The sequence below is a fragment of the Charadrius vociferus genome, unplaced genomic scaffold (assembly GCF_000708025.1).
Source record: "Charadrius vociferus isolate BGI_N301 unplaced genomic scaffold, ASM70802v2 scaffold97, whole genome shotgun sequence".
In the NCBI taxonomy this organism is placed as follows: domain Eukaryota; kingdom Metazoa; phylum Chordata; class Aves; order Charadriiformes; family Charadriidae; genus Charadrius; species Charadrius vociferus.
The window spans coordinates 2,235,985-2,257,415 of record NW_009649316.1 but is presented as its reverse complement, the minus strand read 5'-3'; the positions used below and the strand labels follow the sequence as shown (position 1 = coordinate 2,257,415).

At 35.8% G+C, this 21,431-nt stretch overlaps 1 protein-coding gene across 1 annotated transcript in view; it reads left to right on the top strand.

Moving 5' to 3' along the window:
* The window catches only part of STK17A (serine/threonine kinase 17a), a 22,783-nt gene extending 1,598 nt beyond the window's left edge, over window positions 1-21,185 (top strand). Inside the window, exons 2-7 of the mRNA XM_009889435.1 lie at window positions 4,209-4,421; window positions 11,491-11,635; window positions 18,326-18,452; window positions 19,197-19,245; window positions 19,362-19,541; window positions 20,366-21,185. Of these exons, the coding sequence (XP_009887737.1) occupies window positions 4,209-4,421; window positions 11,491-11,635; window positions 18,326-18,452; window positions 19,197-19,245; window positions 19,362-19,541; window positions 20,366-20,699 (1,048 nt within the window). The 3' untranslated portion in view covers window positions 20,700-21,185. The remainder of the gene's footprint in view (window positions 1-4,208; window positions 4,422-11,490; window positions 11,636-18,325; window positions 18,453-19,196; window positions 19,246-19,361; window positions 19,542-20,365) is intronic.
* The last annotated feature ends 246 nt before the right edge of the window (window positions 21,186-21,431 follow it).

The window sequence follows — 21,431 nt, the reverse complement described above, 5'->3', positions numbered from 1 at the left end:
AAAAATGTTTGATAGGAATTATTTAATAAATTGCATATAATTTTGTGGATCTCAAAACTTTTCTGAACTTTGTGAAAAGTAAATATCTTCACAGGAATTACTATTATTTCTGCAGTTGTTATAGCGACAGTGTTTTTTAGGTCACTTTAAAAATAATCATTAAAGTAAGGCTAGTCCTCTGTTCTTCTGAGCCTAGGACAACCAAAATTAACTGGTGTGACATAAATGTTCCTGCTTATCTGATTTGACATTTGATTTGTGATTTGAGACTTTTCCTTTAAGCCATAATGTATGCCAGATGAAACAATGTTAATTCTGTTGGCAATCTGAAAAGATGACATTGAACTTCTTTGTAATCAGATATGATTTATCTTAAATCATAACTCTTGAATGAGACTCTTGTGAAGACTGAGAACTACTTCAAGTTTCCTATTCATGTCTCCCTTCAAAGCATTTTTGTTTGTGTTTGGATGACTAGTAGTCAGTTTTTAAATTTGGAAATACACATTAAGTATTTCTCAAAGTTGTTTTTCCTTCAACGCAATGTTCTCACTGCTAGCTTTTCTCAATACAGCTAAGCTAGCAATGCTCTGTTCTAATACTATTTTCAATCTAATAGATTTAAAAAAAAAAAGCAGAGATTAATTGTATGCAATGTGTACTTCATGGGAAAGCTTGTTTATATCTTATCTACTATTCTGTCTCCATCAAAAAGAAATTCTTTACAAATTTATCTTTTGGCTTAACCATACAGTGGATGGTATCTTTGGATCCTAGCTCTGAAATTTGTCTCAGACATGAATCTAGATTGCTGCCTGTAATTAGTTCTATTAGTTATAAACATCAGGTTTGTCAAGCTTGATCTTTTTTGGGATTGTATTGGGAAAAGAGGAGTTCTACAGGCAGTAGTTATAATAGCTCTAATTATAGGTATAACCATAAAGAATCTGGGCAGGATTCTTGGTCTTAAACAACTAAGAATTAGTATTTGTCAGCTGGCTGAACTCCTGTGTAACCTGTCCTTTTAATTACATCACCTATCAGGCTTCTGGCCAGCTCAGCTAAACAGGACATGCGTGGCCACACACAGTGGTGGCTCTTGATGTTTCTTGCTGCCCTGTGAATACTGTTTTATTTCCGTAGTGACTAACATGCAATGAATTGGCAACATTGGTACTCATTAGGCTAATTAACTTGCTTCCAGATTGATTCTGTATGTACTGCAAAACAAAGCTGTGCTTCTTGAAAGATGTATTATAGAGACTTCAAACTTTTCTAAACTGCTTTCTCTAGGCCCTTCACCAGTGCTAGAATTAAAAGCTTTTGACTCTGCGCTAAGGTGACATTCAGTCAGAAGGAAACTGTGCATTCAGAGACTATTTCAGAAAAATAGAGAAGGCTGAACCCAGGGGTCTAGGTTTTTGGTATAAAGGCTTAGTATCTACCAGGTGTTACAATAAGTTGCTGTTAAAGGGCTTGTCTGTTAGTCTATCAATTTCTTTTTATCTGTTGGTTTTTATTTTACCATAGTTGCTAGGGTTTTTTTTCCCTGTGCTGTTTTTGGTTTTGGTGCCAAACTTCAGCAAGGAACACTTTGATTCATGTACAATATTAAGGTACGCATTTATCCATACAGATGCATGTTTTTATAATAAGTTAAAATCCTTTTCACTGGCTACATAAGGAAGATTGGTCTGTCATGGTTAGGATTGCAGTGCAGGAGGGGTGTTTATACTTGCAGCTGCAACACTAGTGTCACAAGCTGATTAGAAATCTACCGAAAAGAAACATGATTCTTGCAATATTTTGAGGATTGGGAATATGTTTTTTGATGGATGTGTACCAGGCACCTAGCACAGGTTGTTAGCCTTTAGGTGTCTGTTCCTCCTGTGGTATTCTGTGGTAACTCTACATTGATTAACACATTTAATAATGATCTTTTAACCACAATTTCCTAGTGCTCCAAAATCTTATAATATTATTTTCCTATAATCTTTAATATTGTCTTAATGTGTATATATTAGAACTTTCTCCCCCCAAAATTAGATTCAAGACATTGAAAGCATATTCTTACTGTTTGTCTGCCTTCACAGGCATCTGGGCTGTGCTCTGATATAGTATTAATACTTATTGTGCTGTTGATAATGTGTGCTTATGCAAAATAATATTCCTGTGGCTGAATCAGCGGTTACAAGGCAGATTATTTTAGTGAGATTGCCTAGCAAATACCCACTTTGTGGGATCTTATTTGACTTAACTCATTTTGACTGGGTAATTTTGAAACAAATGCCTATTATAAGTAAGCTGACCACAACTTCTTTTATCAGTTATATTTCATGGATAGCAATCTACCAATAGGTTATGAGCTGTGAGGGTGAAAACTTTGACATGAGCTGAATTGGTTAAATCTGTGAACTGCAGCTTGGAGATAGGAGAGGCAAAGCCCATGTAATTGTATTCCAAACCAGATGAGGATTCCTATTTTGGTTTCAGCAATGCTATGATCAGTTAAAGAACAAAAATAAAGACCTCCAAGGACTCTCCAAAGTCTGCAGCTTTACAAGAAAATTTTTACATATATATAAAGATAGCTTTGATGAACATTGTACCTTTATGGTAAGAACTAAAAAAAGTTTGCCATACTTCAAAGTATGAGAATTCATCATTGTATTATGTGACAGATATTTGTTAATTAATAGACCTTTTTAGTCTAAAAAATCCATGCTATATGCATGGAACTAAGTGGAGCAGGTGGCGTGGGACTCTATTGCAAGGAAGTTTAGTGCAGACACTTCAGTCCAGAATGCTGTGGAGGAAGTCTTCTGACGTAAGTGCTGCAGTGTGGTTTTAGCTAGCCTGCTGGCTTGGTGTAACTCATCGGTTGTGTGTTTTGTCAGAAATGGCGCTCATTAATGTGGGTTAAGCATTATGCTCAGTTCTGCTCAGTGTGTTTGTATTCACATTAGCATTGTCGCAAAAATTTTGTTTGAAAGCTTTGTGTTGGTCAAACTGCTTAATGTTTTTTGTAATGATCCATGGGGCCCTCAACATAAGAATGATATGGATCTGTTAGAGTGGGTCCAGAGCAGGGGAACAAAGATGATTAGAGGGCTGGAGCATCTCTCCTATGAAGACAGTCTGAGAGAGTTGGGGTTGTTCAGCCCAGAGAAGAAAAGACTCCGGGGAGACCTTATAGCAGCCTTCCAGTATCTGAAGGGGGGCCTACAAGAAGGTTGGAGAGGGACTTTTTACAAGGGCATGTAGTGATAGGATGAGGGGTAATGGCTTTAAACTGGAAGAGGGTAAATCTAGAATAGACATTAGGAAAAAAATTTTCACTGTGAGGGTGGTGAGGCACTGGAACAAATTGCCCAGGGAAGTTGTGGATGCTCCATCCCTGGAGGTGTTCAAGGCCAGGTTGGACAGGGCTTTGAGCATCCTAATCTACGGAAGGTGTCCCTGCCTGGTGGGGTGGAACTAGATGATCTGTGAAGGTCCTTTCCAACCTAAACCATTCTATGATTCTATGTTTCTTATACAGTGAGACTGAGAATAGGAGATTTTGAGAACTGTTAGTAAAAAAACGCTGGCTGTTATTTGAGACATATACTGTTAGTAAAAAAACGCTGGCTGTTATCATTTGAGACACATTATGGTAAAAATACAAAGTGCCATTTTTGACAATGTAGAGCAGAGTCTGGATATTACATGGCAAATGGGACAGGATTTTGAGCAGTTATTCGATAAGAGTTCTGGTTGCTGTTGCCTTGAATATGGTAGGATACTTTAGAAAACAATAGTTGGGCAATTACTGAGGTTATTGTAACATAGTCACAGAAAGCTTAATTGCCTGTTTGTACACTTTGGTTTCTGCCAGATTTTTTTAATGAAAGGTTTGAGGATACCTTAATCTGGCAAACTAGCACAGCTTGTTTATTCTGTGTTTTTTGAAATTGATGTTCCTTGAATTGATAGGTTTAAGTCCTTATTTTTAATGGAGGTTAAATTACATTCTGGCTTGTGATGTTCCCAACTTAAGTGTAGGGACTATCATTCAGCAAGGCATGTTTCTAAATTTACAATATATTTTAAATGTATTCATTAATAGTGATTTAGTTCAAGTTTCCTGTAACGTTAATTTGTAAGGGCCATGCTAATGTTGTCACTAAGGAACTTAATTTTAATTTAAAATTATTCTTTCATTTCAGAGGCAAATTTGCAGTGGTGAAGAAGTGTATCCAGAAAGACACTGAAAGAGAGTTTGCGGCCAAATTCATGAGAAAAAGAAGAAAGGGCCAAGACTGTCGGATGGAAATAATCCATGAAATTGCAGTCCTTGAGCTGGCACAATGCAATCTATGGGTCATTAACTTGCATGAAGTTTATGAAACTGCAACAGAGATGATTTTGGTCCTGGAATAGTAAGTACTATAATAATTGCTGAATAACCGTGTGTAGTATTTGCTTAAAAAAAAAAATGTAAAAATACTGTGTGTCAATATGTATAATGTGAAAAGATTTTATTGCTTGCCTGTTACACTTGCTTGAGTTCAAAAAGAATTGCTAAGAAAGTCAGTATTACAAGAAGTTATGTGCAGTCATATAACTACTGCAGTTTATAATAAATTTTTCCAATTACGTAGTATCTTTCAAAGCTGAACTATAATTTATGTAGCTAGTCTTTAGTGAAATATAAACTGTGTACACTCCCTACTTGCAAAAGAGGAATAGGAAAGAAGCAATGAGTATCTGTTCAAAAAATGAAATTTATTTCACTGATGGGGTGAAATCTAGGGTTTTTTTACCAGTTGTGAAAATGGTATTGAAAGCAACATCATTGTGAAACAAACTGTAAAAATCCCTATGATCTACAAGGAAAGGCTCTCTAAATCATTATCTTTTGGGGGAAGAAAGAGAGTAGGAGGATTCAGACCTAGAATAGGTTCTTTCAAATGAGATTTAATGTGTGACTATGTTTGTCTCTGTGGTTGTTTTTCCCCTTGAGTTTGTCCAGATGGGAGTTTCTGCAGCTGTTGTGACTGTTCATCTAATACTCTAGTGGCTTAGATATTTGATGTCTATGTTCCAAGAGGCAGCTAAATGCTTGTTGCTGCTGAACTCTGTTAAGGTCCTGTTCAAGCTCTATGGATTTTAAATAATTAGGAGAGGAACAGTGAGGCTCCATAGTTAAGAAGTGACTTAACCTGTCTGCTAAATAAATCTAGTTTCTATAGTTCTTTTCATTCTTGATAACAAAAACGAATGGTGAGAAATCTTGTGTCCCAATCAGATCTTGTTTAGAAGTTAAAAGAAACTGTATCTTCAAAGTTCAGTGAAATGGAATGAGACTGTTTGTTAAGGCACACTTCCTTCTAGAATACATTTTTTTCAACTTAATTGTGCCCTTATGGAATTCATGATTTATGAAATATTCAAGTACCTGTTATAGTGCAAAGGTGTGACAGAGCTTCTAGAGTTTTAAATGCTGTTACTGAAGACTCATAAATGCATATTTTTTTAAACACTAGCAGCACAGATCCAACTAGAATGCAGTTTAAATTTCTGGATCCTGTAGGGATATCATGTGAGGACTAGAATCCAAAGCTTGATATGAGCAATGGGTTTTGTGATAATTTTAATGTAAAATTGCTAGTTTTCTTTTAGAACTGAATTGTTTTGATACAATTGCTAAACTTTTTTAATCGAAAATATTAACTAGGTAGTTAGCAACATTATTGCTTTTATATGCATCAAACAGTCATACCTTGTTTCAGATAAGTAGCTGTGTGTTAGAGTTGTAAATTACAAAAACAGTCTTTCCCTGACTTCAGCAAATATGTCTGATGCTTCTTTAATGTCAGCATGTTCCAGAGACATGTTGCAACAAAACAGGTATGAATGTTAGTAAATTTCGGACATTCTGTATGCAGATGATTAAAGAACATATCTTGACTGCAAGCTTCTCTAGGGCATTTCAGTCTCTATTAAGCTTGATGGTCTGTGTGGCAGATCTTTATCTTGGGAAGGAGAAAAACAAATACTTAATTGATGGCCACTAACTTTATCTGTTAAGGTTTTAAAGCTTCTTGTCTTGATGCTGAATCTGATGGGGAGAGGAGGGGATGGGACATGACAGTTAGTGCTTTGCCTTCATGAAGAGAAGTACTAATGCTACATGGAGGGTTGTCTTTCAAGCAATATCAATTTTTGACAGAAAACAAACTTAAAATTCATCACTAACTGTTAATACTAAGTTCTGAGCACTGTGAAGCAATGAGGCATTACAGTGTTGGCTTCAGCTGCAGTGTAGCAAATTGGTGGCTGTCTGCATCCACCCTGACAACAGTTTCTGACTTCTGTTTGTTGGCACAAGACCTCGGACGGAGGATTTAAGTAGGAGTTGAAGGGGTGAGTCTGAAGGGGTAATATGTAAAGCCTGGAATTAATCTGTTGGTCAGTCGTGTTTCTGTATGTCAGTGAGAATGGAATGAATGAAAAAGAAAACTGGACTTTTGCTGAAAAAGGTGGAGATGCAATCTGGAAAACCTGAGACATCAGATATCATATTTGCTTTTTTCCTTTTATAACTTTTGGGCTCAATATTTGAAAGTAACCTACCTGGCTCTTTCTAATTTCTTCTGAAAGAGCAAGCAACAGAGCTGAAGAACTGGTGTTTTTTATAAGTGTTCATCACCACATGTTTACCCATCTATGGAAGGGATAGATGATATTCGTAGGCCGTTTGCAGGCAAGCTGTTAAGTATTTTTCTGTGAAGAGCTTCTGAACTGAGTAATTACCTTCCAGGGTCTTGTGTAGAAATTGTAGATTTCTGTTATGCTTACTTTAAAAGAGAAAAAAAGTTGTCTTTATCATCTTGAAGACATGGTCGGGGTTTATTTGTTGGATGAAGTTGGATTTGCTGGATGAAGTGCTTTTTTTCACCTATAGTTATTTGGACCTGGATAATGTTACCACTTGTATTGTCTTGGACAGTATTTACTGGAGGTGTGACCGGTTAAAGTAGGAGTCTGGTAGCAGGAAATGATTCATTTGGCATGGGATTCAACAGACAGAACTTGAAGCAAAACCACTGTAATCAGGAATAACTGTGTTGCTCCAACGTTTGCATCTTGTCTATTAGAGTAATTAACAATGCTATAGATAGCAGTCTCAAATCAAGACTGGAGCTCTTTAAAAAGTTTTAGGGGAAAACTTCTCAAATGGTGTTAGTTTCCTTCGGTTTGCATTTCATTCAGTTCTTGGGCTGCCTGCTTGGAAGGGCCAAGACAAAAAAAAAATTGTCTGAGAACCAAGAACTTAAAAGAACAGTATCTACCGCTTAGTGCATTTGGACACTTCTCTTCCCGTGTGTCCTCTTTTCAGATACGAATTTACAGTTTTTCTCAGTTTTTGGGCACACTGGTATGTTATGGTAGCCTTACACTGGAAAAATTCTTAGTAAATTTGCTTGTTTGCTTACAATCTATTGGTATGCCTAGCCAAGGAAGGGGGGGTTATGAGTGTCAGCAGTAGTGAATGTGAACTTTTGTTGATACTGTTACAACCACCTTTGTGTGATCATCTTGTAATATAAGCTGTATACAGAAAGCAGTTGAGTTTCCATTTATCTTCCAAAGATAACCTTTTCAAGAAAGATGTTTGACAGAGCGCAAGATCCAGGAAGTAAATTTTGTGCCCTTGCAGACTGTATATGGTCTCACTCAGCATTTGAAATTAAGTGTGTTCTTGGAACTCGTTATCAACATATATGCACTCTGAGGATTTGTACTCCTGAGTTTCAGAAGACTGTCTTAATGTCTGATCCATTAAAGCTGGGAGTTTTAGTTTTTTCAGATGCCCTGAAATAGGTTTGTTCAGTCTTTTTCTAAGGATACACTAAATGACTGTGGTAGTGTATTGGAAGTGCACTTGAAAGAAGTAGGATGCTGAATTCTGTACTGTGTATTGTTAAGGTATGTTTGAAGGAAGATAAGCAGTCTCCATTGAATATAAAGTCAACATAATTGTAACCAAGATTAATGCTCCAGACTTCCAACTGACTTTTAGCTCATTTATACTGATAAGCAGTAATAAAATGTTAGCATGCTTTTCATTGATGAAGAGCAGTTGGATTTTACTTGAAACTACACAGGAGTTAATAGCACATCAGTACTTTCGTAAACAAAATAGTAAAGAATTCTGACTGCTGTAGCTTTTAAGTTTGGAAAGAATTTGTATGTCTCGTAGGTTTTTTTGTACGCTAAGGGAGCGTGTACTAGTGAAATAATGTGTCCTAAGTAACACTGGATTTCAAAATGTTGTGCTCTTAAATATTTCCTTATCCATTTTTTTTCAGATCAAGATGGTTTGTTTTCCTAAAGACAAGTAACATATGGCATTCTAAGAACAATTCTTTGCTTTTATCCCGTAGAAACATTTTCTGTGGAGGTGGGTGGGGGTGCCCAGTGGTTTGTAAAGCTGTTATTTCATAATGACCATTAGAAAAGCTACAGCTTAACGGAAGATGTGCTTCTGGAGGAAAAATGAGTAAATGTTAAAAACACCAGAGAACTCCTGCTCTACAAGTATATGGAAATCATAGCAATGATGTGCCCATAATACTTTCCTAGCAGGCATTATAATCCCTTTTGCATTTTGATTAAGTTTTTTTTTTTCCCTGAACTCTAGCTAGGGAATACAAAATAGCTGAGCTGAAAGTATTGTTAAGGAGCTTGGCAAAACTTGGCATAGATGTGCGAGAGATTCTTTTTGGCGTTCATTTTGACATTGTACTTCCAACCACTTGTGACTGGGTTGGCTCACACTGGCTGACTGTTTTGCTAAAGGGAATCAATCCACAGCAACAATACACAAAATAGTCTTGCAGTAACAGATTTCCCCATACTCTTGTAAAGGGTCACTAGTTACTTGTTTGAATGTAGTAATTTTTGGATAGAATGAATTGTCTGAAAGAAGGTGTTCTATCTGCATCCTTAATAGCATAGTTGATCAAAAAATGAAACCTTGCATGAAATCTTTCCATGAGAAATTTTTTTGTAAAGCTAAGTGTATTTGTCTGTGGTGGTTGGGAATGGCTATGTTTCATAAGTCATGAAGTGGGTGTGTATGTGTAAGGGCTGTATTTGCTTGTCTCGCTCTTAAAAACACTGATAAGCGTAGACATCCTCACAAGTACTTAAATACCTGTTCAAAAAAAAGTTTTCTTGGTCCAGGGGTTTATTCTCTCATATGGTTGGGTAGTGCTGTCTCTTGATTTCAGGGATGGGACCCTGTATGCTTCAACTTCTATTGCCTTGACTTTTAACACATTTAATTCATTGTTTTACATGTAGTATTAAAATTCTAGGTAGCTTACATTTTACCTTGGTGCCTACTTCAATGTTAACTTGTTTATTAGCGTAACTTAATTGTACCAGATGTCTACCAAGTAGACGTATAGCAAACAGGGCTTTATAAGGCTCCCCCTTTGCCAGTTTTTTGGCTGGGTCTATTAAAAAGAAAGTGTGATTCCTGGTTGACAACAGCAGTTTTGGGGCATAAATCCTATTTCACAGAACTAAATAGCAAAAGTACTGTTTGCTTATTTTAAGTGGCAGAACTATACCAGCAAAATCCCAGGGTTGTTGCTGTAAAATACATCGTGTTAGTAATTTTGGTAGTAGATCTTATCACTGTATGTGCATTGTAATTTACTCTATAAGGAATTAAATCATTCTTCCAAGTACCATATGGCATTCTTAAAGTAGAGAGTTTAATTTTATTGATTTCAGTAGATGTTTTTCTATACATATCTTGAAGTCATAGTAACAATTAATGTTGCTTTTTAAAGGAATTTGTTTTAGAATATTAAAATACATTATCCCGTGTCCATTTAAAAAATACCATTAATATTTGAATCTGTTAAAAGCTGAAATATTACTATCTTTTTCCACATAAATGTGCTGAAGAAAGATGTGATAGTGTCAGGCATATGCAAGTTTTCTAGAGGAATTAAAGTATTAATACTCCTTTAATTTTATTCTTGAACTCTATTTTCTTCACCCTGTATCAAAGAGAATTATTTAATGGACTTCTCTTTTTTTTAAAAGAAAATTTTAGTTTAGTAAATCAAATTGTACTGCTCTACTGGTTAGCAAGCCTATAGAACAGAAATATAAAACTGTAGAAAAAGTTAAGATGTAATCGTCTTAAATTTTTTTTTCTTGTAAGACAATCTGTGGGGAGAATTTTAAACAACAGTAATGAGAATATTGGGGAAGGCAAAAAACTTTTATAAACCATGAGGCATTTTAAGATACTAGGACTGTAGCATCTAAGTATAGGCAAAATGAAAATTTGAGTATATTTAAGTGTTCTTGTTATGAGGGTGCATAATCCAAATGTACCATTTTTGTAGAACTCTGATCTGCTGTTACATCCTTGTTGAATGTGCCTCTGTCTTCTGGATTGCCTAGATAATACAATTTATTAGAAAAGAGCAAGCAGAGGTAGAATAGATGACTATGCATCAATAAAGATTAATGCTTGTGCCAAGTCAGGTTTGGCAAGTCACAGTTTTGGGTAACTGGAGAAGATACTGTCCTCGGGGGTTTCACCATCTCTCACTAAGAAGGGCTAATTACAGAATTTCATGCAGAACAAAGTGTGTATGTATTGATTTCATTTATATGTTACTCAGTAGTAATTCAACAATCCATATGCAAAATGATTCTGTTCTGATGTTCTTATGCCCATGCTTGTTTCAAGATGGAGCCTCTGCTCTCTTTCTACTCTTGGCGCTACATAGTTATGTTGTACATGTTGCAGCTGCATGTAGCCTCAGAATATTTGAAAAACATTCATTCATCTGTAGTTATTCTTATATTTTTTGTTATTAAACATATACAGGCAAAAGATAAGGAAGCAAGCTGAGAGCTAAAATTTTCAAAAGTATTTTTAGATGAAAGCCGTTTAGAAACTTAATGCATCCCTGTATACCAGAGACTTCACAAACAATTCAATTATAAACTTTGCACATACTCAAAAGATTAAATGTAAAGTGTTTTGGGAAGAATTGGGAGTGGGGCTGTTTTGTTTTATGTTTATAAAGGCTTACCTTGGCCAAATTTCCATGTAGTTTCATAAGAATGGCAAAAGGCACACCTTTTATGTAAACATTGCCCTCAAACAAATGTAACATCAATCTTAAAGCATAGTCAGTAGTATTTTCAAAATCGTTCCAAAAGTTTCTGTAGTATTCATATTCTCTAATGTAAATGGCTAAGATCTTAGCTTCTCTCCAAAGCTGTCTTACTGCAGAGAAGTCTTCCTAGGCTGTAAAAGCTTGCCAAATGTTTAATGACTGAAAATATCAGTATTGGATGCTACTGCCTGCTGATCTTGCTTATGCTAAATAAAGTAGTGCAGCCAGAACAAAATGGGTACTATACCTTAGTCTTTGAAATAATAAAATTCATATTGTTCCATAGTGCTGCTGGAGGTGAAATCTTTGACCAGTGCGTGGCTGAAAGAGAGGAAGCCTTCAAAGAAAAAGATGTTAAACGACTTATGAAGCAGATCTTAGAAGGAGTTTCATTCTTGCACAGAAACAATGTGGTTCATCTTGACTTAAAGGTAAGATTGTTGCTGTATTTTTCTCATTAATTTCTTAGCTGCTGACATTCTTATTGGTTATATGTCATACTAATGCTAATTTGTAAATAACACAGTTGTTACTTAGTTATTCCTTGGATGGTAACATTCAACTTTGAGATGCAGTAGCCACCAGGGTTGCAATCCTTTTGGGGAGTTTCTGTGATTATGTTAAATTTAAACTTCGTTTGATTAAGTGAAATGTAATAAAGTCAAAAGTGGACTTGCATTGCACCTTAAATTGTGAATCAGTACTTTAGGTAAGACCTGGCTCATTTTAAAGTGCAGTATAAATGTCTGGGTATTATGTGGCCATTAAAAATAGGTTAGTTTTTGTATTGACTTGAGTTTTAATGAAGCAGAAGGATGGCAGAGACACTAGTAGTATGAAGTTTAATGTTTCAGAATGAAGTGCACATTTAGGACTGGTAAAGAGTATATTAATGTGTTAAATATATTTATATTTTACAATATAAATATATATTTATAAATACATGTAAATATTTATTTTTTAATTACTGTAAAACTTAATTTAAATGTTTGTCATTTACTGCCAACTAGTTGGCCACCACCCTATTGGTATATCAATTATCATGATTTACTGGAGTAAATATTTTTCTTACTGCAAATAGTTTTGACTCAAAGCAAGAGAAAAGTAGTCAGACAAAATCCAGAGTATCACTTATGGTTAAGGAGGGAGTTTTAACAGGGATCCAGAAAACTATCATCTTCCATTGGCAGCAAGGTGCAAATAATTTTCTTCAGCTTCTGTTCATACTCATATGGAAGATGCAATTTTATCTCATTTTGAGGTTGAACTACTCTTTATAATGCCTTGCTTCGTAATAATGAAGTATCTTGCATTAAAATTTTCAAATTGTCTTTTACATGTCCGATTCCCATATTTACTAAGTATGTAGCAAGCTGCTACATGCTGCTTCTGTTCTGTTGCTGAGAGCCTTAATTACACTTAATTGCATTTCGGCAGTGGTACAAAGCTACCAGTAGATTCCAGTATCAAGCTGTACATACTTAATATATAACCTAGCACATCATGCACCATTCATCAGCTAAAGCAGATGATGAATAATATTTGCACACAGATCTCACCTGCCTGGTTTTCCCACCATTTATTCAAATTATTTCTGGTATCCTTTAAAACTTTCTGTAGCCCCTTGACTTAGTCATACACATACAGTATTAATAATTGTACTTAAATAATTAATGAAAAAAATTTAGCAAGTGATGTGAGAGTAAGTGCTCAGAAGGACTGAAAATGAGCTGCTAGAATTCCTTAAAGACTTGGTGTCTCTACTGTGTTGGCCAAAAATACTTCTGTTGAATTTACCTGAAGCGAAGTGTGTAAAATTAAAGCATGTCTTTTGTGAACAGTATGTATTTATGCATGTTTGTATTTAAAGCTGTGGTGTTCCTGAGCACTATCAGCTGAGTGTCTATAATCAGAAATGTGTTGTGGTTTATTTGACTACAGTACTTTTCTTAATGGCGAAAGTAGACTGGGGTGTTGATTACAGCTTGCTGACAGGTAGCTTTTTCAAAGTTCAGGAAAAGCTCACTTACAAACTCTTTCTAACTGATCAGAAAACTTGTTATAAAAGTGAGCATCCTCAGTTCTCAGTAAAAGATCCAGCATTGCTTTGCTGGCTTACAAAACTTAATTAGCAGAGCAAATTGTCCAGTGTTTAATATGTTTATACATTACTGCAGTGTGCAATGTGTTTTTGAAAAGTGGATCTTAAAAGGAGTCTTAATTGCAGTGTGATTACTTATGTACTATATAAGACTATTAGTTTTTTGCAAAATAAGGTTTAGGGAAGTCTTCGAAATATTGGCAAATAATAATGGAAACTGTAGGATTAAAAACAGTGACTTGCAAATGTTGCAAACACTGATTGACCCACAGCCTTTGCAAGACTTAAAAAAAAAAAAAGCCTGTTTTTCAAGGAACTAAAATTTGAAGTTGGATGCTGGTTTTGGCTGTATGTTTCTTAACCCCCTGGCCTCAAACCATCTTCTGTTGTATAGTATGGCTCATGTTGCTTTACCTAGTGCTTACAGCACTACAGAATTTACTAAATACTTAGTTTTGTGAGGCTACATTAGGAAGACTTGTGCAAAGTGTACTGCTGGTAAGCAAGGTGTTTGCCAATACCAAAAAATTTACAAATACTTGCTAAAATGTTTTCCTTGTGCTATTGGTTTCACATTTGGGTCTCTAAAAGTTTCCCTTTCATTTGTCTGGTACAAATACCTTTGGAAAGGTCCATCCAATTTTCCTGTGTTGCACCTTCAAAAAAGTCAGGCTCCGTGACTGGAAGAATTTACGTCAAAATGGTTGTCAGTATGTGATTGTCAGCTTGTTGTTGTAGTTTTTGTATTACAAATCTAACCAACCAGATCTATGACACTGACAGCTAGCTTGCTTTAGCTTCTGTCTGCTCCCTTAATAGATGCAAGATTTTTCCTATGAGACTAAACACTGCAGAAAAATGGGGTATTTTGATGTGGCCTAGCAGGGTTGCCACTTGACAATTTCTTTCCAAAAGTATGGTTCTCCTGAAAGATGGTTGAAAAATGGCTTGGTTTTAATAGCAAAATACAATCATGTAATCCAGTTTTGACTTGGAGAAAGAGCAAATAATAAAGCTACTGTGTGCAAATTAAATATCACTCGACAGTGTTGTGTTGATGCTATTTAATTTGCAGGGTGTGCATAGATTCTAGTCAGGAGTCTTTCATCTCCTCTTAGTGGTACATAAAAGCTGCAGAGTAAGGGAAGACTCCTTTCTCCATGTTTTTGCTGTTTGACTTGGTCTTGAAGTGGTGTTTGGTAAAAGCTTGAAGTAGTTTGGAATGGAAGAGAATTTAAAAAGGCGTGGGGGTTGAGGAAGGACTAGCTGTCTTTTTACCTACTTCCACTGTACACAAGAGCCTTATATAGCCCTTGGGTCTGGGAGAATGACTGCTCCAAGCAGCACTCTCCTACGCTATATATTACACTGGTTATCCAGCAGACAACTTTCTTTTCTTTCTATATTGTTTTCAACGTGTTGTGTACAGTGAAGACAACTAGCAAAATCATTGTTTGAAATTTAGAGTGTCATTTCACACAAATATTCAGAAAGCAAGCTAATGCAATTACAAAAGAATTGGTGTGTTAAAAAATTAGATTAATTTTCTCAACTGAGTTTTCTGGGTGGATTAAGGTGGAATGTTTATTACACAGAACTGTAGTACTGAGAAGCATAGTATTCTTTGTCTAAAGGAACACCCAGGAAATTAAGAAAAGAGTTAAAAATGAAATTATTTTTTTCAAGGCAAAAGAACAATTTAGTCTGGAGTTCAAACCTTTATAGTGATTAGAGCAAAGCTGTTTATTAACAGGCAGGTATAGAGTATCCAGGTTCTACAAACCTTTTTTGATTATAGACTTATTTCTTAGAGACTTGCATTGCTTATTCTGTGGAGTAAAGTGTGATGCCAGTCTAATATGTGTATTCTTTTAGTGACTGTTGCATTTTTCCGCTTGTACACATGGACCAAAACAACCCAACCCCCAAGCAAATTATGCTGTTACATTTCAATTGCTTAAAGATATGGGAGTCTTGAGGTTTTTTTGGACAAACTGATTAGCCTGCTTTAGTATATTTACACACAATGTAGGTGGTATATCTTGGGTAGTTTGTTTTTTCCTGTTTCTGCCCACTGTTCCTTGGATAACTCCTGTCTTCTAGGGATCTGATTTTTCTTTTTTTACAGTATTATAAAATTAGATACTTAATGTTGCAGGTTAAGGTAAGGCATTGATTAGTTTAAAAACATGACTTTTATTATGTGTCCTTAGTCATATTCTTCTATCAACTAAAGATACAAGAAACATTAGGGCCATAGGTTCATAGAAACTCCTGAAATAGCAAATTTGCAATATATGGATTTTGCCGTTGTATAGTCAGTTTACAAGATTCCAAAACCAGCTGGCAATGTAGGGTTGAAGGGTAGGTATCCCATTTTACTGAGTACACTTGCAACAAACTATTTGTGTGATTTGCAGAATAAGTTTCTAGAGTTTCTACATGAGAACAGATCTTTGTATATATTGCATTTACTTCGGCCTTTGCACTGAAGTTCATAGTGCCAAGAAAGCTATGCTCTTTTTAGTCCAACTTAGGTGGAAAATGTTACTGGCTAGTACTTGCATTGGCAAATGATGCTTTTCACCGCTGTTACTCTAGTGTGATGATACAGGTATAACCAAAAATCTCAAATTCCTAAACCCCAAATTTCTGCTGACAATATGACTGGAAATACACAACTTTTTTTCTTGTTTTTATAATCTTTCCAAAGGTACCTGTTTCTGGCCATGCGAATGTGACATTGGGCTAGACTCATGTGGCCACATCATGTGGTTTCTGTGCACATACCAATCTTGCAGTAAAGTACATCCATTCAGACTGTCCATTTAGGCAGGATTTTTTTTTTTTAGGTTTTTGTTCAGTGCACAACATAAGAGGATCTAAATTGGAACCTTTAAGTGTTACTGCAGTAGAGGGGGAGGCTTTTAAATGTTGCCATTTGACAGTTACCATTTCATTAATGCTTGATGGTAAAAGTGAAAGGCCCTCTTCAGAACGACTACCAGGAGAGCCTGTGGCCTGTGTCTCTCTTGCCTTTGTGGGCTAATGGCCATTAGGCAAACCTAGATGTATTATAACAGTGGAAAAACAAAAGAGAAAAAGCTGTACAGATGTGGGAAAATTATCTTCCTTTTCTCAAAGCTTTAGAGTAATTGTGTGGCGCTGAAAACTATGGTATGTTCAAAGCTATGGCTTCTTTAAGGTTTCACACTTGTGTTTAGACTGTCATTTCACTTGAACCCCATAATGATGCCTTAAAAGAAGAAAACAACTGATATTTCATTATGAATTGATTTAGGTTCATGGCTCAATTCATACTGCAGACAGGTTTTTTCTGCATAGGTGTGTTTTGAGTAATAAGATTTTTTTAAAAAACGACAAAAACTTCTGGCAACTACATTACTAAAATATTATAATACAGGGCTCAAGGGTTTCATGAAATGTTTCCATTAAACTCTTCCTTGTTTAAATATAGAGAACAAATGCTTTTCTTATGCTTTCTATTTGCCTCTTCAGAAAGTAACTAAATTTCCCACTGGGAAGAACATCTGAGAAGCTAATTAGGGAGGCATGGTCAGCATTTTTGGACGTTTGCTTTTTTAATACAAATACAGAATAACAAATGTGAACTATAAAGGGTATGGTAATGTGCAGCTCCAAAAGCCTTTGTACAGCCACCAGATCTCAGTTTGTAAGCAAAAAAAAAAAAAAGGGCTGTTGTTACTATGTAGATTTACAAACAGAAAATAGATTGACAACATCATGGAGTTAGTTTGAAATACTATGGTTTAACTTTGTAGGAATGAAAGAACTTGCCTATATTTAGGTCTTGCAGCAAGGAGAATGAGCACGAGGTTTCTAAAAGGTTCTCGCACAGTTTTATTTCTGTGTTCAAAAACGAGGCTGTTCATGTGAAAGCATGCCTTCGTGATTGACTAGGGGATGAGGAGGGCACAGCCCAGTGAGTAGGGAAAAAGTATAAAAGTTGGAGTTCATCCAGTTGGATTATCAGTCAGTGGTTGCTTCGATGTTCTTATTCTTTTGCCTTCCTTCGTCTTTAACCACCCCTGATGCAAGACAATCCAGGTTCTCAATAAAGGCAGGCTTCACTTTCATGGAACTTGTGCTCATCAGAGGCATGAATAGTGTCAACTGCCAGTGTTACCACTCGGAGAAGTTAATGTTAGAACTCAGTGTGATCACTGGCCTGGGGGCAGGGAGGGTTACACTTCTTTTTTTTGCAAGGATATGCTTCATTTACAAAAAAATCTCTAAGACCTGTTGTCTAAAGTTAGTTTTCAGATTTATTTTTTTTTTAACCAAGCTAACATTCAAAGTAGATGGTAAGGAACTTCTTAATGACCACAAAGCTGCTTTGAAGGATGACAGCCAAGATCTAGTGACGTCAGAGCAAACAAGTTTATCCAAAGGTGATGCTCTTAAAAACCTGTTTTTCAGGCTGCTGTATTTTTTTTAAACTGTTCTTCAGTTAGTATTCTGTAATACAATTATTTGTACTTTGAACAAGATTGAGGTCAGTTGCAACAGACTTTCTTTAAACAGGTGTAGTCAAAATAGTTTTATGTGTTCAGGTCTTTTAAAATGATTGGGTGTTTTTGGATGCACATCCACAGGAGGTATTTTACACCATCTATTGGAAGGAAGCTAGGAGAAAGGAGTAAAAAAAGTGATATGAAGGACTAAAGGTACAATGTGGAGGTATTTATATGCTGTTGTTAAATGATAGCTACTCGCATGTCTTTTGTATGTGTTCTAAGCTAACAAAGGTAGATGTTTGATTCTCAGTTATAAACAGAAAATCCTGCCACTCATTCTAGCCTACGTGTGTCTTCAAGTTCACCTTGGGGGAGGAAACCCCACAAATAAATAAATAAATGATCCTGGGTATCGTACTTGTTATGGAATGCAATATTGCTACTCGTGATCTCAAATAATTATGTAATATGGTCTCAGGAGATTTAGGAGTTCCTGATAGTCTCCTCCTCTTGTTTTTCAGCCCCAAAATATTCTACTAACCAGTAAGTCTCCTCTGGGAGACATTAAGATAGTAGATTTTGGCCTTTCCAGAATAATGAAGAGCAGTGAGGAACTAAGAGAAATTATGGGAACTCCAGAATACGTAGGTAAGTTGTTACTATATAAGTGATGTAGCCCTGAGGGGGCTGTCCAGGCTCTGGTGGAGTGAAAAGAGAAACTGTCTCAACTTAGTGAATGGCAGGCTGGCTGTGTAGTTACTGTGTTGAAAAGATCAGGTTAATACTTGGATGTGGTACTGCTGTAAAAGCCAGAACTGGCAAGCCTTGCCAGTCTAATGAGCGATGATGATTGTGTGCTTGTGTTGAAGATGAGTACGCACTTTAGATGATTCTTACAAGCAGTGATAACAAGTACTACTTGGATTAAAAGTTTAGAAATAACTATTCATATACAGAGACTGAATATGTTAGTTTGTAAAGGTTTGTATACATTTATTTTTTTATAAGGCAAATCATCCCAAGCCTTGGAAATGTACTTGAAAGTATCTTTAAGTTGTATAGTATATATGGGTATTGGTTTCAGTGCTGGAATATGGACTGTTGGATAATTCTCATTTTTCCATAAGAAATTTGTATATGTCTTCCTTAATTGGGGAAGAGACTGACCTGGCTTCTGAAGAGAACAATAAAAGGAAAACAATTGGTTTTGCATAAAACCAATGAATGATAGTAATCACTTAAATAACTTGAATAGAAATATCTCTATTTCAAAAGACTGTCATGCTTCAAATGGCTTATAACGAATTTTACCACATGCCCGTTATTGCACTATATAACTACAGTATTATGTCTACATATGACCAAAATAGAACTTTTTTTTCCCCTGAATAGCTCCTGAAATTCTGAGTTATGACCCAATCAGTACAGCAACTGACATGTGGTAAGTTGAACAAATTAATGGTCATTATAACTTACTTTACTGTAAAGGGTTTTTTTTTAAAAAAAAAAAAAAAAACAAACACTAAAATGTTTTTCTGTTCTTTACTTTTAATTTAGGAGCATTGGAGTACTGGCATATGTTATGCTAACAGGGATATCGCCTTTCTTAGGGGATGATAAACAAGAAACATTCTTAAATATATCTCAAATGAACGTAAGTTACTCTGGAGAAGACTTTGACCTCATATCAGAGTCTGCTGTGGATTTCATCAAAACTCTGCTGGTGAAGAAACCTGAGTAAGTAAAATACATGATTGTATATGCTAATATGTCTTACTGGATTCATTTTAAATGTAGCGAGTGCTGGAATTTTCATTTTTAAAGTGTAAGGGAACTTTGATTATTCATATTTTTGTGCTATTATTTTTCATGTATATGAAAAGAGAAGTTCTCCATTTCCCTCCAAACTTGCATGTTCTGCATGTGTCCAAGAGTTAGTAATTAAAATTCAAACTCATTTCAGAAAACTGTATATGAATTGTAGCATGTGGTACAGTATACTGACTTTCTTTACAGGTACCTTGCTGATGTCTTTTAAATGAACTGTGCTTAGTGCCTTTTACTTTTGATGAGTTGGTAGAGTACCTTACTCTTTTCTGGTTCATTAGTATGCTTTTTTCAATGGGCAGCAAATTGGAAATTCCAGGTCTCAAAATAGGTGTTTTCTGTGTAACTTCCAGTTCTTCATGGGGCATGTCAACTACTGAAAATGCCTACTGCTTGTCTATGGGAATTCTTTAAGAATGTAAGGATTGGATAATTTTCTATATGGGAAAAAAAAATAATCTGTATAAACTTTGAAAGTTTGTTGGAAACATGGGAGCATAAACTGTGATATTTAAGGTTCTATGAACTTTATTTTAAATGTTGGCAGCTCATCTCCTTGGGCTGCTGTTGGTCTTTTTTGGTAAAAGGTATCTATCAGCACTTCTAAAAGAAGTTCTATCAATCTGTCTTTAATACAGTCATATCCTTGGAATAATTTATATGGATCTCTTCTGCAAGGTACTGGATTTCAAATTCATTTGGACATTTATTTTAACGCTCTCCTTCCTCTGCAGGGACCGGGCAACCGCTGAAGAATGTCTTCAACATCCATGGTTGGAACAAAGTGATAATCCTGCTTGCAGGGCCTGGAATAAGAGTACAGGAGGAGAGACCAGTGATGTCACCCAGAAAGATGCAGATTCTGCCTCTGAAAAATCAGTAGATGCTGAGAAGACTGAAGAGGAAGAATCCATAGTGACAGAAGAACTAATTGTAGTGGCTTCATATACGCTGGGACAATGTAGGCAGTCAGAAAAAGAAAAAGTAACTGAGCAAAAAGCCATTTCCAAACGATTTAAATTTGAGGAACCATTGCTGCAAGATATACCAGGAGAATTCATTTACTGAACTGTGTGGAGCTTCATAGCTATAACTGGAAGGCAGAGTTTTCTACTAAACAAATATCCTAGCCAAGTGAATTTCTGATATGCAATAAATGTTCTAGGTAAAAAAAAAAGTTGATAAATGGCATCCAAGGAAAATGTGCCAAGTTTTTAATTTCATGGAACAGATAAACAAGATTTCAAGTGGCTGACAGGAATTTAACAAAGATAAAAGCTTATTTTTGTTTGTAATTTTTATTTCTTGCTTTCGTTTTTTTGTTGCTTGATAGAGTTTTTGTTAATTGTTCCAGTGTTCTGGAGAAGTAGACATTGGAAGTGTTTCAGTGACAGATGTCAAGAGGAATATTTTAGGATATGTTTTGGCATTTAATGCAAATATTTAGTGCTGGGTTTTCCTCAAACACCTTTTAGCACTCCTGACTTCAGTGGAACTATCTACTGATCTAAAAATTGTATGAGGGAAGAATTTGATCAACTGGTTTGACATACAGATTTCAAAGCTGTACTGTGTATATATTTCTCTAAGTTTACATCAAGTCAAAGACCCAGACTCGCCTGGCATATAGCCAAAGTGAGCTGTGCTTCTCTAGCAAGAGATGCATGTGTCCCACACGTGAAGAAATCTGTATCAGTGAAACAATTCCAGATCATAGTGGTGATACTTCTTTATTTGGAAGCACAGTTAAGTCCCGCTCCAGAGTGTGATGAATTTGCTCAAGTCAGTCACTCCTGAGGG